The 20,411-nt window shown below is 39.5% G+C and overlaps 1 protein-coding gene across 6 annotated transcripts in view; it reads left to right on the plus strand.

Moving 5' to 3' along the window:
* SNX10 (sorting nexin 10) overlaps positions 1-20,411 on the plus strand; it is a 103,830-nt gene that overhangs the window by 74,756 nt on the left and 8,663 nt on the right. For 5 of the 6 annotated variants that reach the window (XM_023544332.2, XM_003407065.4, XM_064290099.1 and 2 more), the window contains exons 3-5: positions 14,351-14,437; positions 17,991-18,091; positions 18,460-18,558. In XM_023544332.2, the coding sequence (XP_023400100.1) occupies positions 14,351-14,437; positions 17,991-18,091; positions 18,460-18,558 (287 nt within the window). Of the gene's footprint in view, positions 1-5,373; positions 5,392-14,350; positions 14,438-17,990; positions 18,092-18,459; positions 18,559-20,411 lie in introns of those variants that run through there. The other variant, XM_023544334.2, reaches the window with a different exon arrangement.

Below are 20,411 nucleotides of genomic sequence, written 5' to 3' on the forward strand. Positions count from 1 at the left end.
AGCTTTCTTAAAAGCTATCCTTCAAAACCACCAGGGGATGGCATTTAAACACACTTTAAGCTGTAAAATGGCAAGTAACATCCCTAATAGTATGTCTTTAAGGCTATTTGTCATAACTGTAATCGACTCGAGGGCACTGGGTGGGTGGGTGGTTATTAGGAAATAAAGGAAAGTTACTTGGTAATTCCATCTGCTTTTCAAGTTATTTGTAAAGGAAGTAGTGGGTGAAATGGGCTGGATTTTAGTTTCAAGATTGATTGTCATTGGGAGGAATGTCATGAATTGAATTGTGTTCCCCTCAAAATGTGTGTATCAGTTTGGCTGGGTCATGATCGCTGGTATTGTGTGGTGTTCCTATATGTTGTACATCCTGCCTCTGTGACGTTAATGAGGGAGGATGGGCAGCAGTTGTGTTAGTGAGGCAGGACTCAATCTACAGGATTGGATTGTGTCTTGGTACAGTCTCTTGAGATATAAAAGATAGACGTGAGCAGAGAGTGGAGCGGGGCGGGGGAGACGGACCTCATACCACCAAGAAAGCAGTGCCAGGAGCACAGTGCATCATTTGGACCCGGGGTCCCTTGGTGGAGAAGCTCCTAGTCCGGGGGAAGATTGATGAGAAAGCCAACAGAGAGAGTCTTCCCCTGGAGTTGACACCCTGAATTTGGACTTTTAGCTTACTTTACTCTGAAGAAATAAATTTCTCTTAGTTGAAGCCATCTACATACGGTATTTCTGTTACAGCAGCACTGGATGACTAACATGGGGGGTAGGGAAGGGAGTTAGGGGGGTTGGGGACCTGAATAGCACCCTGCTAAATAAGACATCGGTTAGATTCTGTAGTTGTTGGCTGTGTAAAGCAATGCCTAGTGCATAATTGGTACATAAGTCATTTTAATTGAATGAATGAGTCTCCAGTTTAAATACATAAACACATTAAACACTGCTTTGGAATTAAAAAAAAAAAAAAATCCTGAGAAAGTAAGAACAAAATGAAACAGCTTTGCATTTTTGTGATAGAAAATGTAATCTTCGTCAAATTTCTTATCTAAACTATGAAAAATTAATACTTAGTACCTAGAGAGGTTCTGCGTTACTAGCTTTTCTCTGTATTCATCTTTTTATAATCTTTGAGTAAATATTTTTATAGCTAGCACGTAATCACCTTTACTGAGCTATAAAGTATATTGAAGCTAGAAGAGAGTAGAGACTGTTTTACTCTGGCAAAAAGGGAAACATTCCTGAAGAAAAATTAACACTACCAAATGAACTTTAAAAAAAAAACTTTGGTGGAGATTTTTTTGTTTTGTAATTGCCTTGAAGCCAAGTCTTGCCTTCTTAAAATGCACTGAATTTTGAATCACTGGTTAAAATATAAGTTTCTGTCTCTCTCTTTGTTCACTTTTTTTTTTTTTAATATTTATAAATACCCAGGAATTTGAAAGAAATGTCCAGGGAGGTCCCATGTACCTTTCTCAGTCTTCCCAGTGTTAACATCTTGCATAATTATAGTGCAATGTCAATACCAGGAAATTGACATTGGTACAGTTTATAGCGTTTATACATGCACTCTGTGTGTGTGCGCGTTTGTGTGTGTGAAATTTTATCAGATGTGTTGATGTTGTTGTTAGGTGCCACCGAGTCAGTTCCAGCTCATATCAACCCTGTGTACAACAGAACGAAACACTGCCCAGTCCTGTGCCATCCTGAGAATCATTGTTATGCTTGAGCCCATAGTTTTAGCCACTGTGTTAGTCCATCTCATTGGGTATCTTCCTCTTTTTCGCTGACTGCTTTACCAAGCATGATGTCCTTCTCCAGGGCCTGATCCCTCCTGATAAGATGTCCAGCGTATGTGAGACAAGCTCTTGCCATCCTTGCTTTCAAAGAGCATTCTGGCTGTACTTCTTCCAAGACAGATTTGTTTGTTCTGTTCTGGCAGTCCATGTTATATTCAGTATTCTTTGCCAACACCATAATTCAGATGCATCAATTCCTCTTTGATCTTCCTTATGCATCATCCAGCTTTCACATGCATATGAGGCAGTTGAAAATACTATGGCTTAGGTCAGGCTCACCTTAGTCCTCAAGGTGACATCTTTGCTTTTTAACACTTTAAAGAGGTCTTTTGTAGCAGATTTGCCCAACGCAATGCATCATTTGATTTCTTGACTGCTGCTTCCTGGGCATTAATTGTGGATCCAAGTCAAATGAAATGCTTGACAACTTCAATCTTTTCTTTGTTTATCATGATGCTGCTTATTGGTCCAGTTGTGAGGATTTTTGTTTTCTTTATGCTGAGGTGTAATCCATACTGAAGGCTGTAGTCTATGATCTTCAGCAGTAAGTGCTTTAGTCCTCTTCGATTTCAGCAAGCAAGATTGTGTCATCTGCGTATTGCAGGTTGTCGGTGAGCCTTCCTCCAATCCTGATGTCATGTTCTTTTTTCATTTAGTTCAGCTTCTCAGATTATTTGCTCAGTGTACAGATTGAATAAGTATGGTGAAAGGATACAACCTTAGCGCATACCTGTCCTGACTTTAAACCACGCAGTATCCCCTTGTTCTGTTTGAACGACTGTCTCTTGGTCTACATACAGGTTCCTGAGGAGAACAATTAAGTGTTCTGAAATTCCCGTTCTTCACAGTGTTATCCATAATTTGTCATGATCCACACATCAAATGCCTTTGCATAGTCAATAAAGCACAGGATAACATCTTTCTGGTATTCTCTGCTTTCAGCCAGGATCCATCTGACATCAGCAGTGATATCCTTTGTTCCATGTCCTCTTCTGAATCTGGCTTGTATTTCTGGCAGTTCCCTGTCCATGTACTGCTATAACCACTTTTTTTTTTTTTTAATTGTGCTTTAAGGGAAAGTTATAACCGCTTTTGAATGACCTTCAGCAAAATTTTACTTGAGTGTGATATTAATGATATTATTCGATAATTTCCACATTTGGTTGGGTCACCTTTCTTTGGAACGGGCACAGATATGGATCTCTTCCAGTCAGCTGGTCGGGTAGCCGTCTTCCAAAGTTCTTGGCATAGATGAGTGAGCACCTCTAGCGCTGCATCTGTTTGTTGGAACATCTCAGTTGGGATTTTGTCAATTCTGTTTCACCAGTACTTTCATTGCAGCTTGGACTTCTTCCTTCAGTATCATCAGCTCTTGATCATATGCTGCGTCCGGAAATGGTTGAACGTCGACCATTCCTTTTTTGGTACAGTGACTCTGTGTATTCCCTCCATCTTCTTTTGATGCTTGCTGCATCGTGTAATATTTTCCCCATAGAATTGTTCAGTGTTGTAACTTGAGGCTTGAATTTTGTCTTCAGTTCCTTCAGCTTGCGAAATGTCAAGCATGTACTTTCCCTTTTGGTTTTCTAACTCCAGGTCTTTGCACATTTCATTGTAATACTTTGTCTTCTCGAGCCACCCTTTGAAATGTTCTGTTCAGCTCTTTTGCTTCATCATTTGTTCCTTTCGCTTTAGTACTCTGTTCAGGAACAAGTTTCAGAGCCTCTTCTGACATCCACTTTAGTCTTTTTTTTTTTCTTTTCTGTCCTTTTAATGACCTTTTGCGTTTTTCACACGTTTTCATTCCATAACTCGTCTGGTGTTCAGTCACTAGTGTTTAATGCGTCACATCGGTTCTTGAGATGGTCTCAAAATTCAGATGGAATATACTCAAGGTTGTACTTTAGCTCTTGTGGACTTGTTCTAATTTTCTGCAGCTTCAACTTCAACTTGCATATGAGCAATTGATAGTCTGTTCTGCAATCAGTCCCTGGCCTTGTTCTGACTGATGATATTGAACTTTTCCATCCTCTCCTTGATTGCTGTGTATCTCACCTGGCAAGGTCCACATGTATTGTTGCCGTTTATGCTGGTGAAAAAAGGTATTTGCAATGAGGAAGGCATTGGTCTTGGCAAAATTCCGGCTTCCTTTCTATCACAAAGGCCATATTTTCCAACTACTATTCCTTCTTTGTTTCCAGCATTCACATTTCAATAACCAGTAACTATCAATGAATCTTGATTGCATGCTTGATCAATTTCAGACTGCAGAAGTTGGTAAAAATCTTCAATTTCCTCATCTTTGGTGTTAGTGGTTGGTGTGTAAATTTGAATAATAGTTGTATGAACTGGTCTTTCTTGTTGACATATAGATATTATCCTATCACTGAGAGCATCATACTTCAGGATAGATCTTGAAATGCCTTTTTTTTTTTTTTTTTAATAATTTTTATTGTGCTTTAAGTGAACGTTTACAAATGAAGTCAATCTGTCACATATAAGCTTATATACACCTTATTCCATACTCCCACTTACTCTCCCCCTAATGAATCAGCCTGCTCCCTCCTTCCAGTCTCTCCTTTCATGACGATTTTGTCAGTTTCTAACCCTCTCTACCCTCCCATCTCCCCTCCAGACAGGAGATGCCAACACAGTCTTAAGTGTCCACCTGATACTAGTAGCTCACTCTTCATCAGCATCTCTCTCCAACCCATTGTCCAGTCCCTTCCATGTCTGATGAGTTGTCTTCGGGAATGGTTCCTGTCCTGGGCCAACAGAAGGTTTGGGGACCATGACCACCGGGATTCCTCTAGTCTCAGTCAGACCATTAAGTCTGGTGTTTTTATGAGAATTTGGGGTCTTGCATACCACTGTTCTCCTGCTCCCTCAGGGGTTCTCTGTTGTGCTCCCTGTCAGGGCAGTCATCAATTGTGGCCGGGCACCATCTAGTTCTTCTAGTCTCAGGATGATGTAAGTCTCTGGTTCCTGTGGCCCTTTCTGTCTCTTGGGCTCATAGTTATCGTGTGACCTTGGTGTTCTTCATTCTCCTTTGCTCCAGGTGGGTTGAGACCAATTGATGCATCTTAGATGGCCGCTTGTCAGCATTTAAGACCCCAGACGCCACACTTCAAAGTGGGATGCAGAATGTTTGAAATGCTTTTTTTAACGAAGAGTACAACACCATTTGTCTTCAAGTTGTCACTCCTGGCATAGTATCCCATGTGATTGTCCAGTTCAAAGTGGCCAATACCAGGCCATTTCAGCTCACTAATGCCTAGGATATCTATGTTTATGTGTTACATTTCATGTGTGTAGTTTCGTGTAAACATCGTCACAATCAACATACATAACTTTGCCATCACCACATGGCTCCTTCCTGCTACCCCTTTATAACCACACTCACCTCCCTCACCCATCGTTAACCTCTGGCAACCACTAATCTTTTCTCCATCTCTATAATTATGTTATTGCACAATTGTTATGTAAATAGAATCCTGCAGTACAGTACTTTTGAAACTGGCTGTTTTCACTCAGTACAATTCTCTTGAGGTTCATCCAAGTTGTTGCAAGAGTGTAATTGCCAGGTCACATGGTAAGTTCATTTTTAGTTTTAAAAGAAACTGCCAAACTGTTTTCCAGAAGGGCTGTACCATTTTACATTCCCACCAGCAATGCATGAGTGATCCAGTTTCTAGTGGTATTATTACTATTTTTTATTTTATCCAGTGTGATAAGTGTGTAGTGGTATGTCATTGTGGATTTAATTTGCATTTCCGTAATGGCTAATGATGTTGAACATCTTTTCATGTGTTTGTCATCCGTATATCCTCTTTGGTGAAATGTCTCTTCCCCATTTTCTAGTTGAATTGTTTTCCTTTTTTAATATTGAGTTTTGAGAGTTCTTTATATATTCTAGATATAATTCCTTTGTGGGATATGTGATTTACACACATTTTCTTCCAGTCTGTAATTTGCCTTTTCATCTTTTTCACAAGTTCTTTTGCAGAACAAAAGTTTTTAATTTTGATAAGGCCCACTTTTTCCTTTTATGGATTGTGCTTTTGGTATCAAGTCTAAGAACTCTTCGTCTAGTCCTAGGTCTCAAAAATTTTTTTCTAGGTTTTTTCCTAAAAGTTTTATGTTTTACATTTAAACCTGTGATCCATTTTGAGTTCACTTTTGTATAAGGTGTAAGGTTTAGGTCAAAGTTCAGTTTTGGGCCTATGGATGTCCAGTTGCTCAGGCAACATTTGTTGAAAAGGCATTCCCCCTCCACTGAATTGTATATGTACCTTTGTCAAAAATAACTGGACATATTTGTGTAGGTCTATTTCTGGGTTCTTTATTCTGTTCCATTGATTTGTGTGTCCATCCCTTCACCAGTAGCATACTGCCTTGATTAGTGTAGCTGTATAATAAGCCTTAGAATCCAGAGGAGGTATTCTTTCTTCATTCTTATTTTTCGGAATTGTTTTGGCTGTTCTGGAGCCCTGGTGACACGGCGGTTAAGAGCCCAATACTGACCAAAAAGACAGCAGCTCGAATGTGCCAGCCACTCTTTGGAAATCCCATGGGGAAGTTCTTCTCCATCCTATAGGGTCTCTGTGAGTCAGAATTGACTCAACGGCATTGTGTTTGATTTTAATATAGGGTCTTTCCCTTTCCATATAAATTTTAGGATAAGCTCACGTATGTCTTCATAAGATCTCGTTGGGATTTTGATAGGAATTGTGTTAAGCCTATAAGTCAATTTAGAGAGAATATTTTTCTTTACTATGTTGAGTCTTCCAAACCATAAACATGGTATGTCTCTCCAATTATTTAGGTCTTTGATTTATTTCAACATCATCTTAAAATTTTCAGCACACAAATCCTGTACCTTCTTTGCTTTTTTAAATATTTTTTGTAATTAATTTTTTGAGTAATTCTCAAATATTTAATAAGCACATATTATGTGCCTTTTTTTTTTTTTTTTACTGTGCTTGGTGCTAGAAATATAAAATGAAACACAAATCCTTTGCGAGGTTCAGGGGACAGAGTTTGAACTGGTATTTTAGCTAGTAGCAAAGTAGATAATTTTTTCCCTCTGAAACAACATGGTCTTTGTTCTCTAAACAGCACAGTAACAGTGAAATTGGAAATTGTCTATGACTTATTGCTAAAAAGCCACTAAATATAACATGTTTGACAGCATAGGCTTTGGAGCAAGGCAGACTTGAGTTTGAAACCAAGCTCAGCCACTTACTGGCCATTTGACTTTGGGAAAATTGCTTAAGCTTAAGAAGCCTCGTTTTTCTTATCTATAAAATTGGATGATAATTTTACCTGTAGAATTGTTGTTTTTCTTTCAAAGATATTTTATTGTGTTTCAGGTGAAGGTTTACACAGCAATTTTGGTTCCCATTTAACAATTTTTTAATACAAATTTTTCTGTGATGTTGGCTACATTTTCCGTAATGTCACCATCTCATTATTTCTATTCTGTTTGTTCTGTTTCCATTTAGCTTTCCTGCCCCTCCTTACTGTCTCATATTTGCTTTAGGGTAAACGTTGACTCTTTGGTCTCTCATAATTGATTGTTTAAGGGAACGCAGTACTCATGAGTGATATTATATATTTGCCAATCTACTATTGGCATTGGTTTAATCTACTATTTGGCTGAAAGGTGACCTCCAGGAGTAGCTTTAGTTCCACGTTCAAAGGGTATCATAGCGCAATAGTCTCAGGGGTTCCTCTAGTCTCTGTTGGTCCAGTAACTTTAGCCTTTTTTAGGAATTTGAGTTTTGTTCTATATTTTTCTCCCATTTTACCAGGAACTTCTTTTGTGTCCCTAGTCAGAATGGCCAGTAGTGGTAGCCGGGCATAATGTCCTCAAGATTAATCCATGTTATGTTTCATGAACTCCTCATTATTCTTTATACTTGCCTAGTATTCCATTGTATGTATATACCTCAATTTGTTTATCTATTCACCCGTTGATGGACACTTGGGTTGTTTCCATCTTTTTGCTATTATGAATAATGCTGCAGTGAACATAGGTGTGCATACGTCTAGGGTTGTGTTAAGAATGAACGGAAAGCACACGTGAAATGTTTAGTATAGTGCCTGGCACATGTCAATGCCCTATGCAGTACACCTACTCCTCACTTATTGACATGGTTAGGTTCCAAAGACCACATCTTTATGCGAAAACCAGCATTATGGGAAAATGGAGGATGACTACCTCAGATCACAAAAATGGAGGATTTCTACATTACTACATAACTGCCAAATCACATCATCACATAAGCCAAATTACATCATTACATAACTGTTAAACCACTGAGAATCATGGTCCAGTCAAGTTGACATATGACCTTAACCATCATTGCTGAGAGGCCAGCATTGCTGTCGCCTCTCACCTCGGCATTCATTACTGCCAGACATACATCATTAATGTGCAAAAATAGTCAGATAATATATTTCTTACTGTTGTTAAATGTGAAGTGTCAGATGATTGAGGTAGTCGATAAGCGAGGAATAGGTGTACAGCTATTCTTCTTATTAATTTTGCCTCATGTTAAAATCAGTTGCCTTCAAGTCAGTTCCAATCCATGGTGACCCATGTATGTCAGAGTGGAGCTGTATGTACTTCATAGGGTTTTCAGCAGTTGATTTTTCAGCAGTAGGTCACCAGGCCTTCCTTCTCAGGGGCCTCTGGGTAGACCCAAACCTCCAACGTTTTGGTTAGCAGCTGAGTGCCTTTATCATTTGCACAACCCAGGGACACTTCACCTTGTATTAGGGATAAGAAAAAAAAGACAAAGTAGAAATGAATCAAGATTGAACCTCAGGTTGTGGATGGGAAAACAGGGTACACTGAAATCAAAGAGTGGTTATTATAAGAGAACACTGGAGTTAGATTTTCAGAGTCTAGCCGTCTCTCTTCAGAAGCCTGTTTTACATGGAGAACAGTAGGGATCGGTTAGTTTAAATTTTTAATTCCACTCTGCCTGGCTTTTTCTTTCACACTAGATGTAGTCATTAGGCCCAAGAAGTCATTAAAGTGTTTAATAAGGTTATTAAATTGACTAACTGCTGCTGCGGAGGCAATTTTCATAGGAAATCCATATGATTCTAGGTATGGAACTCCAGAGATGTCCTCTGTGGCTGACAGGCTGTCAGCGTTGCTTTGAAGGATGGTGGGCAGCATCGTGAGGGATGTGTCTAATTAAGGGATTGTAGGTGAACCTTGGCTTCCTGGGTGTGCTGTTCATAGCTGCAAGTGTGGTGAAACTTCACTAATTCCTACTAATTGCAGGGTGGGGGAAGGGAGACCCCTCAGAATTATAGAATATTTTAAAATAAATGTACTTTTATTACTTTCAAGTACATATTTTAACTCCAAGTAGGCTAACAAATTGTTGTCTGGCACATGCCTTAAGGGACCTTAACATCACTAAGTTACCGATGCTATCAGAGTGATTTTCGATTATTTCTATGTAAATAGGTGCTTCTGAAGTCCTTTAGGGTGCTTGGAAACAGTTTGTTCTCATAGATCTTAAACATTGCTCTTGTAGCCTTATGCTGTTAATTGGCACACCCTTAGAGGAATGGGTTTGTTAAGATAAACTTTACGCCAGCTGCTAAAAAAAAAAACTTATAATTAATTCATAGAGTCCAAGAACCCAACTGGATGAGGTTTTAATTTCAATAAAAGTTTGATCTTTTTTCCCCTGAAATCATTCATTCATGCCTGCATTTATTCATTTAGTGATATTAATGGGGTGCATTGGATGTGCTAGGCAATCAAGTCTCACAAGACAGCCTTGCCCTAAAGGAGCTTAGCGCCTGGTAGAGGAGGCCTACAGGTAACTGCAGCACAGTACAGCATGGTGAGTAGGGACTTGACCAAGGCATGACTCAAAGCATGAGGGGCTGAGCAGAGGGTCCAATAAATCAGACTGGGTGAATCTTAGAAGGATTTCCAGAGGGAACAGTGACCAAGTTGAATTTTCAAAAATGAATTAAAGTTAGCAAAAAACAAAAAAGAAAGAAAAGGAAAAAAAGCAGGAGGTGGAGTGGGGACAGCAGTCTAGGCAGAGGGAACAGCATGTTGTATCTGGGGACCTGAGCTTGGATTTTGGAGCAAGGTGGAGTAAGACTCATGGAAGGTTATGTGTGCTACTTAAGGAGTTTGAACTTGCTCATGAAGATTATGGGGGGAGGCTCTGAAGGATTATCAGCAGGGAAGTGACATCCTCAGGTGTGTGCTTCGAAGCCATTCTTGTCGTAGTGCACAGGGATGAATTGGATAAGGGCCTGAGGATCAATTAGCAGCTCTTGCATTGATGCTGAGCGAGAGGTCCTTGAACCAAGGCAGTGGCAGAGGAAATAGAGTTGCAGGTGGTTCAAAGGAGGGTGAATCTGAAGGTCTTGATCAGGGTGGATTTGGGGGGCGAATCAAAGAGAGGAGCGACCAGGGTAACTGGGCTGTAGCTGGGTTATTAGGGTTATTGTGGATGTCTGTCACTGAGATGAGCAGTGTGATGTGGAGAGAGGGCCGTGGACTCCACTCTGAGTGCTTGTGGGTCTTCCGAGTGGGGCTGTCGAAGCAAGAAGCCAGATGTGGGAGAGATGTCTGAGCTGGGATGGAGAGGCAGTTGATGGTTTCAACAACCACCTCAGCTCACATGGGGTAGTTAAAACCATGTGTTTGGATGATGTCACCCTGGAATTTCAACAAGGTGTGAAGATCAGCATCTGGGGATGACTCTTGGGGTCATAGCAATGCTTAAGGGAATGGAGAAAGCAGAAGAGTTTGCCAGTCACAAAAGAATTGTGATATTCAGCACTCCAACCAAGTTAACAAAGGTTTTCAGGATGGGAAAACATATTTGAAGTCTTAGCACAGCAGTTAGTTTTCAGTGTGGCATTTAAAATGCATTGCTGTGTTCTTAGAAGACATTTTCTTACCAGCATGGTTTTAGAATATGTATTCAACGTATCCTTCCCTAGATAATGATTAGAGTTCAGGAGCAATAATAATGGTAGGCTTCAAGAATTCTAACCCATTGAGATGAGGAAAATAGATTCTTTGCCTTAATTTGGTATTATGCTGCCCATTCCTTCTACAGATATTATGAAGTGCCTGCTCTGAGCAAGCACTTTAGGTCACTCTGCTTTTCCCTGCAAAACTACAGTGTTAGAGTGTTTGCTGTTGGGTTCTTAAATTAGCAATTTATACTTTAATAAAGGTATACAGTTGGTTTAGCTTCTCTTAACTGATTATTGCCAGTGTCTGTGGGAAGACTTCAATGCTTTGGCTTCATAAGCTTTTTCCTTTCTATATAACACTATTTTACACTCATATAGCACTTTATAAAAATTTTCCTAGTGCTTACATGTGTATTTTATAGTTTGATCCTCCTAACAAACAGCTGAGTCCCTGGTGGTACAACAGTTAGAGTGCTTAGCTGCTACCTGAGAGGTTGGAGGTTTGAGTCCACCCATAGGTGCCTCAGAAGAAAGGCCTGGCAATCTACTTCTGAAAAGTTAACCATTGAAAATCCTATGGAGCATGTGATACACATGAGGCAACTAGTTCAACTGGTTAACAAACAGCTCCGAAAGGTTGCGCAGGCATTATTTTCATTTCTTAACGAGCAAAATGAGGCTCAGTGAGTAAGTTCATATTTAAGGAAGTGGGTGAGCCAGGATTTGCCCCTAGTCTTGTGACCATAAATTCAGTGCTCTTTCCATGAAAAGGGACTGATTGCTCAAAGTCTGTATGTTAACGATTTGGCAATAGCTAGCAAATAGGGGGAAAAAAGCCCAGATTGTTTTTAGAACTATTTGTCATTACTACCGTCATCAATTAATAATATAGCGAGTGGTCAGAGGGTATGTGGCACTGTAGTAACTGTGAATTTATAATTTTAGTTCAGAAACATTTTTTTTTTAAGTATAACTTTGTAAAAAATGTACAAATGTCTTTCCTTGTCTTTTCATTTTTGTTTAATCTGGGTAAAGGCCCACTATTTCAGTAACAACTGCACACCCTCTACTGTTCATGTGGAACACTGAGCTGTTGGAAATATTTTATCTCCTTTTGGGTGTATTCAAGAACTTCAGCCTCTCCAGTGGAAAGTAGAGCTACCAACACCCTCTGAGGGAGTGTGGCTTACATGTGACCTGATGAGTAGATGCCTTGCCCAGTAGTTTGGCTTAAGGGGCGGGGGGGTAGGGTGTCCTCGTCAGTTGATGTCAATGTTCTGTCCTTGCTCAGCTTGTAGGCAGGGCTTGACTTCTCCAGTAAGCACAGTAGGCACAGTGCCCAGGGCCCATTGTACTTCTAGGAGCCCAGGAAAACAATTTCTTAAAATCAGAAGAAAAAAAATAAACTTTCAGGTCAAAGGAAATGTTTTAGTATACACTATTAATATATCAGGGGCAGTGGTGGGCCAGTGGTAGAATTCTCGCCTTCCCTGGGAGAGGTCCAGGTCTGATTCCTGGACCACGCACCTCATGCATGGCCACCGCTTGTCCGTCACTTGAGGCTGCATGTTGCTGTGATGCTGAGCAGGTTTCAGTGGAGCTTCCAGACTGAAATGCACTCGGAAGAAAGTCCTGGCAGTCTACTTCCAATAATTGGCCAGTGAAAACCCTATGGATCACAATGGTCCAATCCACAACCAACCATGGGAATGGTGCAAGACTGGGTAATGTTTTGTTCCACTGTACACGGATTCGGCATGAGTTGGGGGCTGACGTGATGGCAGCCAACAACATTAGTATATTTATTTTTATACCAATGCAGTCATAAAATATTATTTTAATAGATTTTTTTTTCTTTTTGTGGCAGAACGGGCCCATGACGGAAAAAGTGCTCAGGGCCTACGAAAGTCAGAATGTAGCCCTGAGTATATGTGGGAGCACATGGCCTACCCTGGACTCCTGGTTTTCTCCCTTTTTCCTAACCTACTTGTCCTTCTGTTCATTGGTTGATGAATTGGTTGTTTCATTCATTCTAAGAACTGAATTGTGAAAAATACCACAGGAATTTGCATTTAAAATACACACCTACAGAGACACAGCTTGCCAAGAGGCGGAGGTGAAAAGCGTACAGAGTGAGAGCAGGGTTACCTACTGTTCCTGTTTCCACCCCTGGCAGGATCTGCTTTATCCCCAACACAATCACCCTTTAAGTTATGTGGAGGTATTACAGCCATTTTGTTTTAACAATTGTTTTATAGTCCCTCTTATGATTTAGAATGTGTTTTTAAGGAATAATGACCAGAATGTTTGCCACATCGCTGTATGGTTATTTTGTTCTTATTCTCTCTGTCTCCTAAATGATTTTAAAATTACACAGTGAAAAGATCGTCCAGTACAGTGTATTAGGACATTGGCTCACAATCCCTATATACTGAGGACGGGCAGCGGGGCAGATGTCTCAAATGCAAGAACGAAGTGTGGGCTTTTTTTTTAATCCTCTCTACTAATTATTATTTTTTTTAAACAAAATGGAGCCACAATATCCAGAAAACCCCATGATCTTTCTTTTTTCCTCTTCTGCTCTGAAGTGTTTACAGCCTGATTCTCAACTTTGCCAAAGTGAAGCAGTGTGAGATGCCTAAAATTTTAACCTCTAAGCCCCAATCTTCACAAAAAGTTAAAATATTCAAAATTAAATTCAATTAGTAACTTTTATGATCATCTTAACATTTTTACTACATTTTAAAATTAAAATTTTGAAACATTTATCCTGACAAATAGAGTATTTCTTTGGCTGTCCATGCTTTTGTATCTTTTAACCCAACCTATCTAATTTAGTAAAGACCGTTTTTTGAAAAATATTGTTTTAAGTTTTACTCCATATTCCTAATTTTACTATTTTAACAAAGGACAAAATTATCCACTGTATATGGTTTTTTTGTTTTACCATCTCTTTTGCCTGTAACAGAAGGTTATTATGAAGATGAAATGACTTAGTATACTGGGACGTAAAAGAAGGTGTGCACATTTCTGTTAATAAGTTATTACTACCCATTCTTGTGAGGCTGGATTGCATACACAAAGTCAGTTTCAATTCTCATTGCTTACTTTTCGCATGCCCTTTGCTCCCATTTCTTGAGTTCTAGGAGTGATTTATCAGGCAGGGCCAGGGCCTAGAGTTTTAATTTAGAGAGATGAAGAAAGTAAGAAATGACAGCTTTTAAAATTTGAGAAAAATATGAACCTATTTTTCATGATTAAAAATTAAAAATCAGTGTTTGAGTAGACTTTCTTATTTGTCTACAAATAACCTTATGTAAAGCTATCCAAAAGTGCCCCAGCCCAATTTTGCCTTAATTTATAAATTCTACTGTGGCAAAAAAAAAAAAAAAAAGCTTTTTGGACTCGCCTGTGGTGTCTGATTCATTAACTTCACTTCTTGTTTTTTTTTTTTAAAGGATTACAACCACATTGGTTAAAGCTTCAGGTCTGTTCTAGTACAGTCATTCCTCTTCGCTCCTTCTGGGCCTTCTTGAAATTCTGAAACATTTTCTTTGTTTATGATGCCCTTACAGGAATTTGTAAGTGTCTGGGTTCGAGACCCTAGGATTCAGAAGGAGGACTTTTGGCATTCTTATATTGACTATGAGATATGTATTCATGTAAGTATACAGTCAATAGTCAATAGAAATCATAGTAATTTTTTGTAGCATACATTTTATGAGACTTATGATGTACTTGAAATTTATAAAAGTTCTCTTAGTTCAAAGAACTGAATTTCAGTGATTACAACTAATGCTTATATCTTAAATGAAGTAGTAAGATGGTTCCTAAAGTTTAAAAATTCCTTTTTGAATTCCTTATTACTGTTGTTAAGAGTTTAAGGTTTATTGCTTTCATGTAGGAAGATGCTAACACAACTAAGATTCCTGGTTAAAGAGGATAGCTCATTAACGGTATTTCTTTTGAATTTGTTATAGCATATTTCTGAATAATGTTGCCTGATAAATCTTTAGTTTTGAGAGGATGTAAAGGTCTCTGGAAAAAAAAAAAAAAAAGATGTGTATAATCAGAAAGTAGGAAACAAATATGCACAATTAATTTGCCATTTTTTTTTTTAGATTCTGAGTAATTAACTTTATAAGCAAATAATTAGAAATGATGTATTTTATTTGGAACTGATACTCTATCATAATCTCTTGAACAATGTTGTGTGGTACGTGACCTTCTGTGACCATTGTGAACAGGAGTCAGAAAGCTTTTTCTGTAAATGGCCATATAATAAATATTTTCAGCTTTGCAGGCCATATAGTCTCTGTTGCAACTACTACTCAGTTTTCTGATACAGGGTGAAAGCAATCACAGACAATGTGTAAATGAATGAGCATGATTATGTTCCAATAAAACTTTATTTGCAAAGACAGGTGGCAGGCCAGATTTGGTCCACCATAACTTATCAGCCCCTGATCTTGGTAATAGTCATTTTTTCCATCTGATTTAGTCTAGACTTCTTTAGTCCAAAGGAACTGGCTCAGATTGTATCTGTGGCCAGATAACACAAGTGAAGTAAGATTTTAGCCATCATTTAATTAATCTTCCCATTGTAAGTAGCTAAATGGGTATATTGGACACCAGCCATAAAATTTTTATTTATTTCCTCCTTCCCTTTTTTTTTTTTTTTTCTTTTTTCTTTCAAGGTTCCCCAACTGAGAAAATAAGCAAAGTAGAATCTCAGAGCTGCTTTTTTGTTGCTTGTGTTGTTGACCATTGCTAGAGTATGCTGTGTATTTTGATTTGGTTTTGGTTTTACTTATAAACTCACACCAAGATGCATTCTGTGTGGAAAGGTATAACATGAGTACATAAAAATAAGCATTTTAAATGCATATTTAAAATGAAAATTTTAAATTACCTCTTAACTTTCTTTAAAAAAAAATGTCAGCCTTTATCATATACTTTATGGTAGGCATGAAATTTAATTATTTTTAAGGGAGTTAATGAAAGTATAGATTCTTTTCTACTATATAAATGGCATGAAGTGCATTCAGAAATCTTCATCTCAAGCCAAAAATGATTGGTTCAGCGCATATTGTTTGATGGTGTTCTGGTGTTTGTCTGAAATGCTAATAAATTGACAATGAATAAATGACAGTGAATAAATCTTGGCTTGATGGGTAGCAGAAACAAGCAAATAAATTTAGAGGAACTTAATCAGTTAGCGATTTCTGTATACTCTGCCCTGGAAGAGCCTTCTGCTTGTCGTTGTATGATGAAAAGTAGGTGGCTGGGCTGGACAGGTCTAGCCTGCCTCTCCTGGATTATACCCATGGAGCTGTGAAGATAGAGACGCTGGTGTTTAACCTGTTTTAAGTTAACCTCAAGGGAAATGATATCAGGCAATTCAGAAATCTTAACAATTACTTGGAATTTTAAACTAAAGCCAGATAGCCTATCATATATAACTGTTCTGAACTTGTTCTGCAAATGAAAGATTTACAGACGCTGATATAGGTAGGTGCCAGGTGGATCTCCAGTTACTGACATTCACGGTGATTCTAAACAGAGAATTAAAGGGAGTAACCGAGGAAACAGGAGTCCCTGCACTGGCCTGGTATTCTTTGGGGAGAGACAGCTGAGAGGAGACCCTCCCCAGCCTTGTTAGGGCACTAATTCTGGTGTAACACAGCCTGCCGGCTCAGTCCCCAAGGAACACATTAGAGGGAGGCTCTGGTGTGCTTTGGACCCCACCCACAGACTGTTGTTGTGCAGCAAGCTCCATCCTGTATGCTTTGCTGCCGTATCACCCAAGATAATGGGATTTGGACTAATGGCTACTTTGGGACAAGTCTGTCAACCTCACTGCATCCTGAGCTTTTCTGAACTTTATACCCAGAATATAAGGAACTGCACTATACATTTTTATGTGAACAGCTAGAGAATTAATGCACATAATTGCTTAGATTTCCAAGGAGAAAACAACTGCCAGTAGAATAATAACAATTTTGAAATCATACAAATGTAGGGACACACACACAAAAATTGTTTCTCATTCAGCAGCGTAAAGATTGTGAAATAGAATTTTGAAATAAATATAGAGAATAGAGATACTTTTTTAAACAAGTAGACAAATATTTGCCAGTCTTGTGTTTTAGCCAGAGGAGAAGCACACATATTTGTCAGTCTTATGTTTACCCAAAGGAGAAACACTGTGGTTTAGCTTAGGACAAGGACTCTGTAGGTGGCTTTTTACAAGTCTGCCTTAGGGCAGCTGGAAGGAAACCAGCATTTTGTAACTAATGACATTAACGGACAACATTTATCAGGTGCTTATTATCAGTCCTCACAATCACTCTATGAAATAGGTATGTCCTATTTTATTCCCATTTTACCACTCAGGAAAGGGGACTTCAGCGACTTGCCCTGTAGCAGAGCCTGGGCTGTAATTAGGGGCTGCTTTCCTCCAGGCCGACCTTCCTTCCGGGGCACCACAGGCTTCTAACTTGGACCATACTCCCGACATGTCTAGTAGAGAAGAGAAATGTTCCTTTCTTAACTTCAGGATTTCTGTGATAATCCGGAGGGGACGCTTCTGTGATGTCATGTCAAGGACCATGAGAAGGTGTCCCTTATCCTCAAATGACTCTGAGCTCTCATCAGTCATTAATACTCTAGAATTTGTTTTTGACAACCTGTTCTTGAAAGCAAGTGCTAAGCTAGGTAAGCAGGAAGCTGTTCCACGGTTTAGGCAGTGGCCAGATTAGAACTCACCCCAGGATACCACCTGCTCATGGATGTCATCCCAGCTGTCTTCAGGACGGTCGTATGGGTGGGTTAAATGCAAGATTTGAGAGTACTGGAATGAATGTAAATACACTTTTGGTTGTTTAACTCCTATTTAAAATGAATATTGAAGCATATAGTAAGTTATAGGAGTCCCTGGATAGCACAAATGGTTAACATGCTCCCCTGCTAACCCCAAGGTTGGCAGGTTGGCAGTTTGAGTCCACCCAGAGGTGCCTTGGAAGAAAGTCCTGGTAATCTACTTCTAAAAAAATAGCTATTGAAAACCCTACAGAGCACAGTTCTCCTCTGAGCCACGTGGGGTCAACTCCACGGCAACTTTTTTTTTTTTTTTAATATAGCGTACTGTAGATATAAGAAAAGCATTTTTCCCTCAGATGAGGCTGGTATTTATTTTTCTATTTCTCTCAACAGACCAATAGCATGTGTTTTACAATGAAAACATCCTGTGTTCGGAGAAGATACAGAGAATTTGTGTGGCTGAGGCAGAGGCTCCAAAGCAATGCATTGCTGGTGTAAGTGACTTAAAAGGTGTATTGTGGAGACATCATTATATTCAATAACGAAAAATTCGTACGCATTAAGATAAGGCGTGAAGGGCTTTGTAGGCTTTCTTCCTGATTACAGTATATAGCTTTAGTTAGTGTTGTGGTTACCGCATCTGAATTTAAAATTGATCATTTGAAGTCCACCAGCTTTTATGGACGCGGACTGTGAAGGGCTTCAGAAATGTTAAAAGATAGGCTTCTCCTTAATTGATATCCTCGTACCTTTAGTAATAGTTGTCCGATAATTATTATCAAGCATAATTTGCCTCACTGTAACCAAACCGCCCTGATTTGATCAGTAAAAAAAAAATTTTTTTTTCCTCTTTCTTATAAAGGCAACTGCCAGAGCTTCCATCTAAAAACCTATTTTTCAACATGAACAATCGCCAACATGTAGATCAGCGTCGCCAGGGTTTGGAAGATTTCCTCAGAAAGTAAGTGTACCGAAATTCTTGTGGTCGGGTCACAGATGTGAACAAAGCACTCTGCAAGATTTTGGTGTCATGATCACGTGGGGGAGACTGTTACTGTGTTTGCATTGCTAATAATTGCTCTAGGGAGACACTCAGTTCATTTCCTATATTAGAGCACCATCTTGTGGCTTATATCATATGGCACATATCTAGGACCAAGCCCAGAAAGAAAGCAATGTATTGAGTCACATAATAAATATACAGTCCCATAAGTTGTAAAACAGTTCCAAATTACTTGGGAGTTTATCTGACAAAAGTGAAATTTGCCGGGAAACAAATGTGCCTAGTTAGAAAGGCACTTCTTAGATATGGTCTTTATTTACAACGTTTACCATTGACAGACCAAAATCAGCTCTACAGTGGGCTGCTCTAAGTTAATGGTTTAACTCTACTGTTTGTAGGGAGTGCTTATAAGGGAGTAGTTACTGGCATTCGAATAGTCTTCTCGGTGGGTTATTAACTCTGGAGTATTCTGTGATGGTGGCTACTGCAGTTAAAGCTATTTGAATTCATAACTGCTATCATCTCCCTTTTATTCCACTCTTTGGAATTCTAGAATACCTATCCCATGGGAAGTAGTACATCACCGTGGTTTCCATGCAGACTCTGAGGCCAGACTGCCTGGGTTCAAATCCTGGCTCTGCCACTTACTTGCTGGGGTTTTGGGCAAGTCCTTTACCTCCTCTGTGCCTGTATTTCTCTTGTCTGTAAAATGGAGTTAATAATAGTACCAACTTCATTAGGTTGTTGAGAAGATTAAATGAGTGAATGTATGTAAGTCACTCACAACAGTGCCTGGCATATAATGTGCACTAAGTGTTGGCTGTTAGAAGTATTTTAATACACTTAGAAATGGAACCGTTTTCAGCTAATTTTTCTAACATTCTATTTTATAGATGAGGAAGTGGGCTGAGTCACTGCTAGTTGGTGACAGGCCCCAGTCTCCTGAACCCTCTTTGTTTTTCAGAATCTGAAGTAATCTCCTTTGAGTTCACGAAATTGTACCTTGGAGCTAGCCTGAAATAATACACTGCCTTCTCCCCATATGGCTCACTCAGAAAGGACTTGGATATTAAGTATGCACATGAATATTAATATTTATTGCTATTAGATTGACATAGTGCCTTTCCTTTGAAGGGGTCATGGAGACGTACAGAAATAATCCAAGATTATAAATTGTGGGAGGATGGGGAAAGGAAAAGAAGGCAGAAGAACAAAAAAGAGGAGAAGCGACCAGAAGAACCGATTACAGTGAAACAGTGGCTGAGCCAGTCCTCGGAAAATATGGCAGCGGTATTCTTTTGGGTGGAAACCCTGGTTGGGTAGTGCTTAAGTGCTACGGCCGCTAACCAAGAGGTCGGCTTTTCAAATCCGCCAGGCGCTCCTTGGAAACTCTATGGGGCAGTTCTACTCTGTCTTATAGGGTCGCTGTGAGTCGGAATCGACTCGACGGCAGCGGGTTTGGTTTGGCTTGGATTCTTTTGGGTATCACAGGCATGACAGAACAAAGATCCGGTCAGGTTGTTTCTGCCCTTCCCTTTGGGGACAGCTCTAATTTTAATTGTTGTCTGCATGAGGTCCAGGTGGCTGATGGCCTCTCCCTTAAAATGTCTCTGCAGCTCAGGTTTGCAGAGCGGCCCCTCACTCCAGGTGCTTCCCCAGGGATGCTGCAGACTGGCCATCACCAGTGAGGACTGGGCAGGGGGCGGCCGAATCCTGCAGTCCCTGTCAGCATTGGGGAGCTGCTTGTCTTTTGTAGAGTAAAAGTCTCCTTAGTTGAGGTCAGAGGACAGCATGTGTCTCTGTGTTTATGT

The sequence above is a fragment of the Loxodonta africana genome, chromosome 8 (assembly GCF_030014295.1).
Source record: "Loxodonta africana isolate mLoxAfr1 chromosome 8, mLoxAfr1.hap2, whole genome shotgun sequence".
NCBI classification, from domain to species: Eukaryota; Metazoa; Chordata; class Mammalia; order Proboscidea; family Elephantidae; genus Loxodonta; species Loxodonta africana.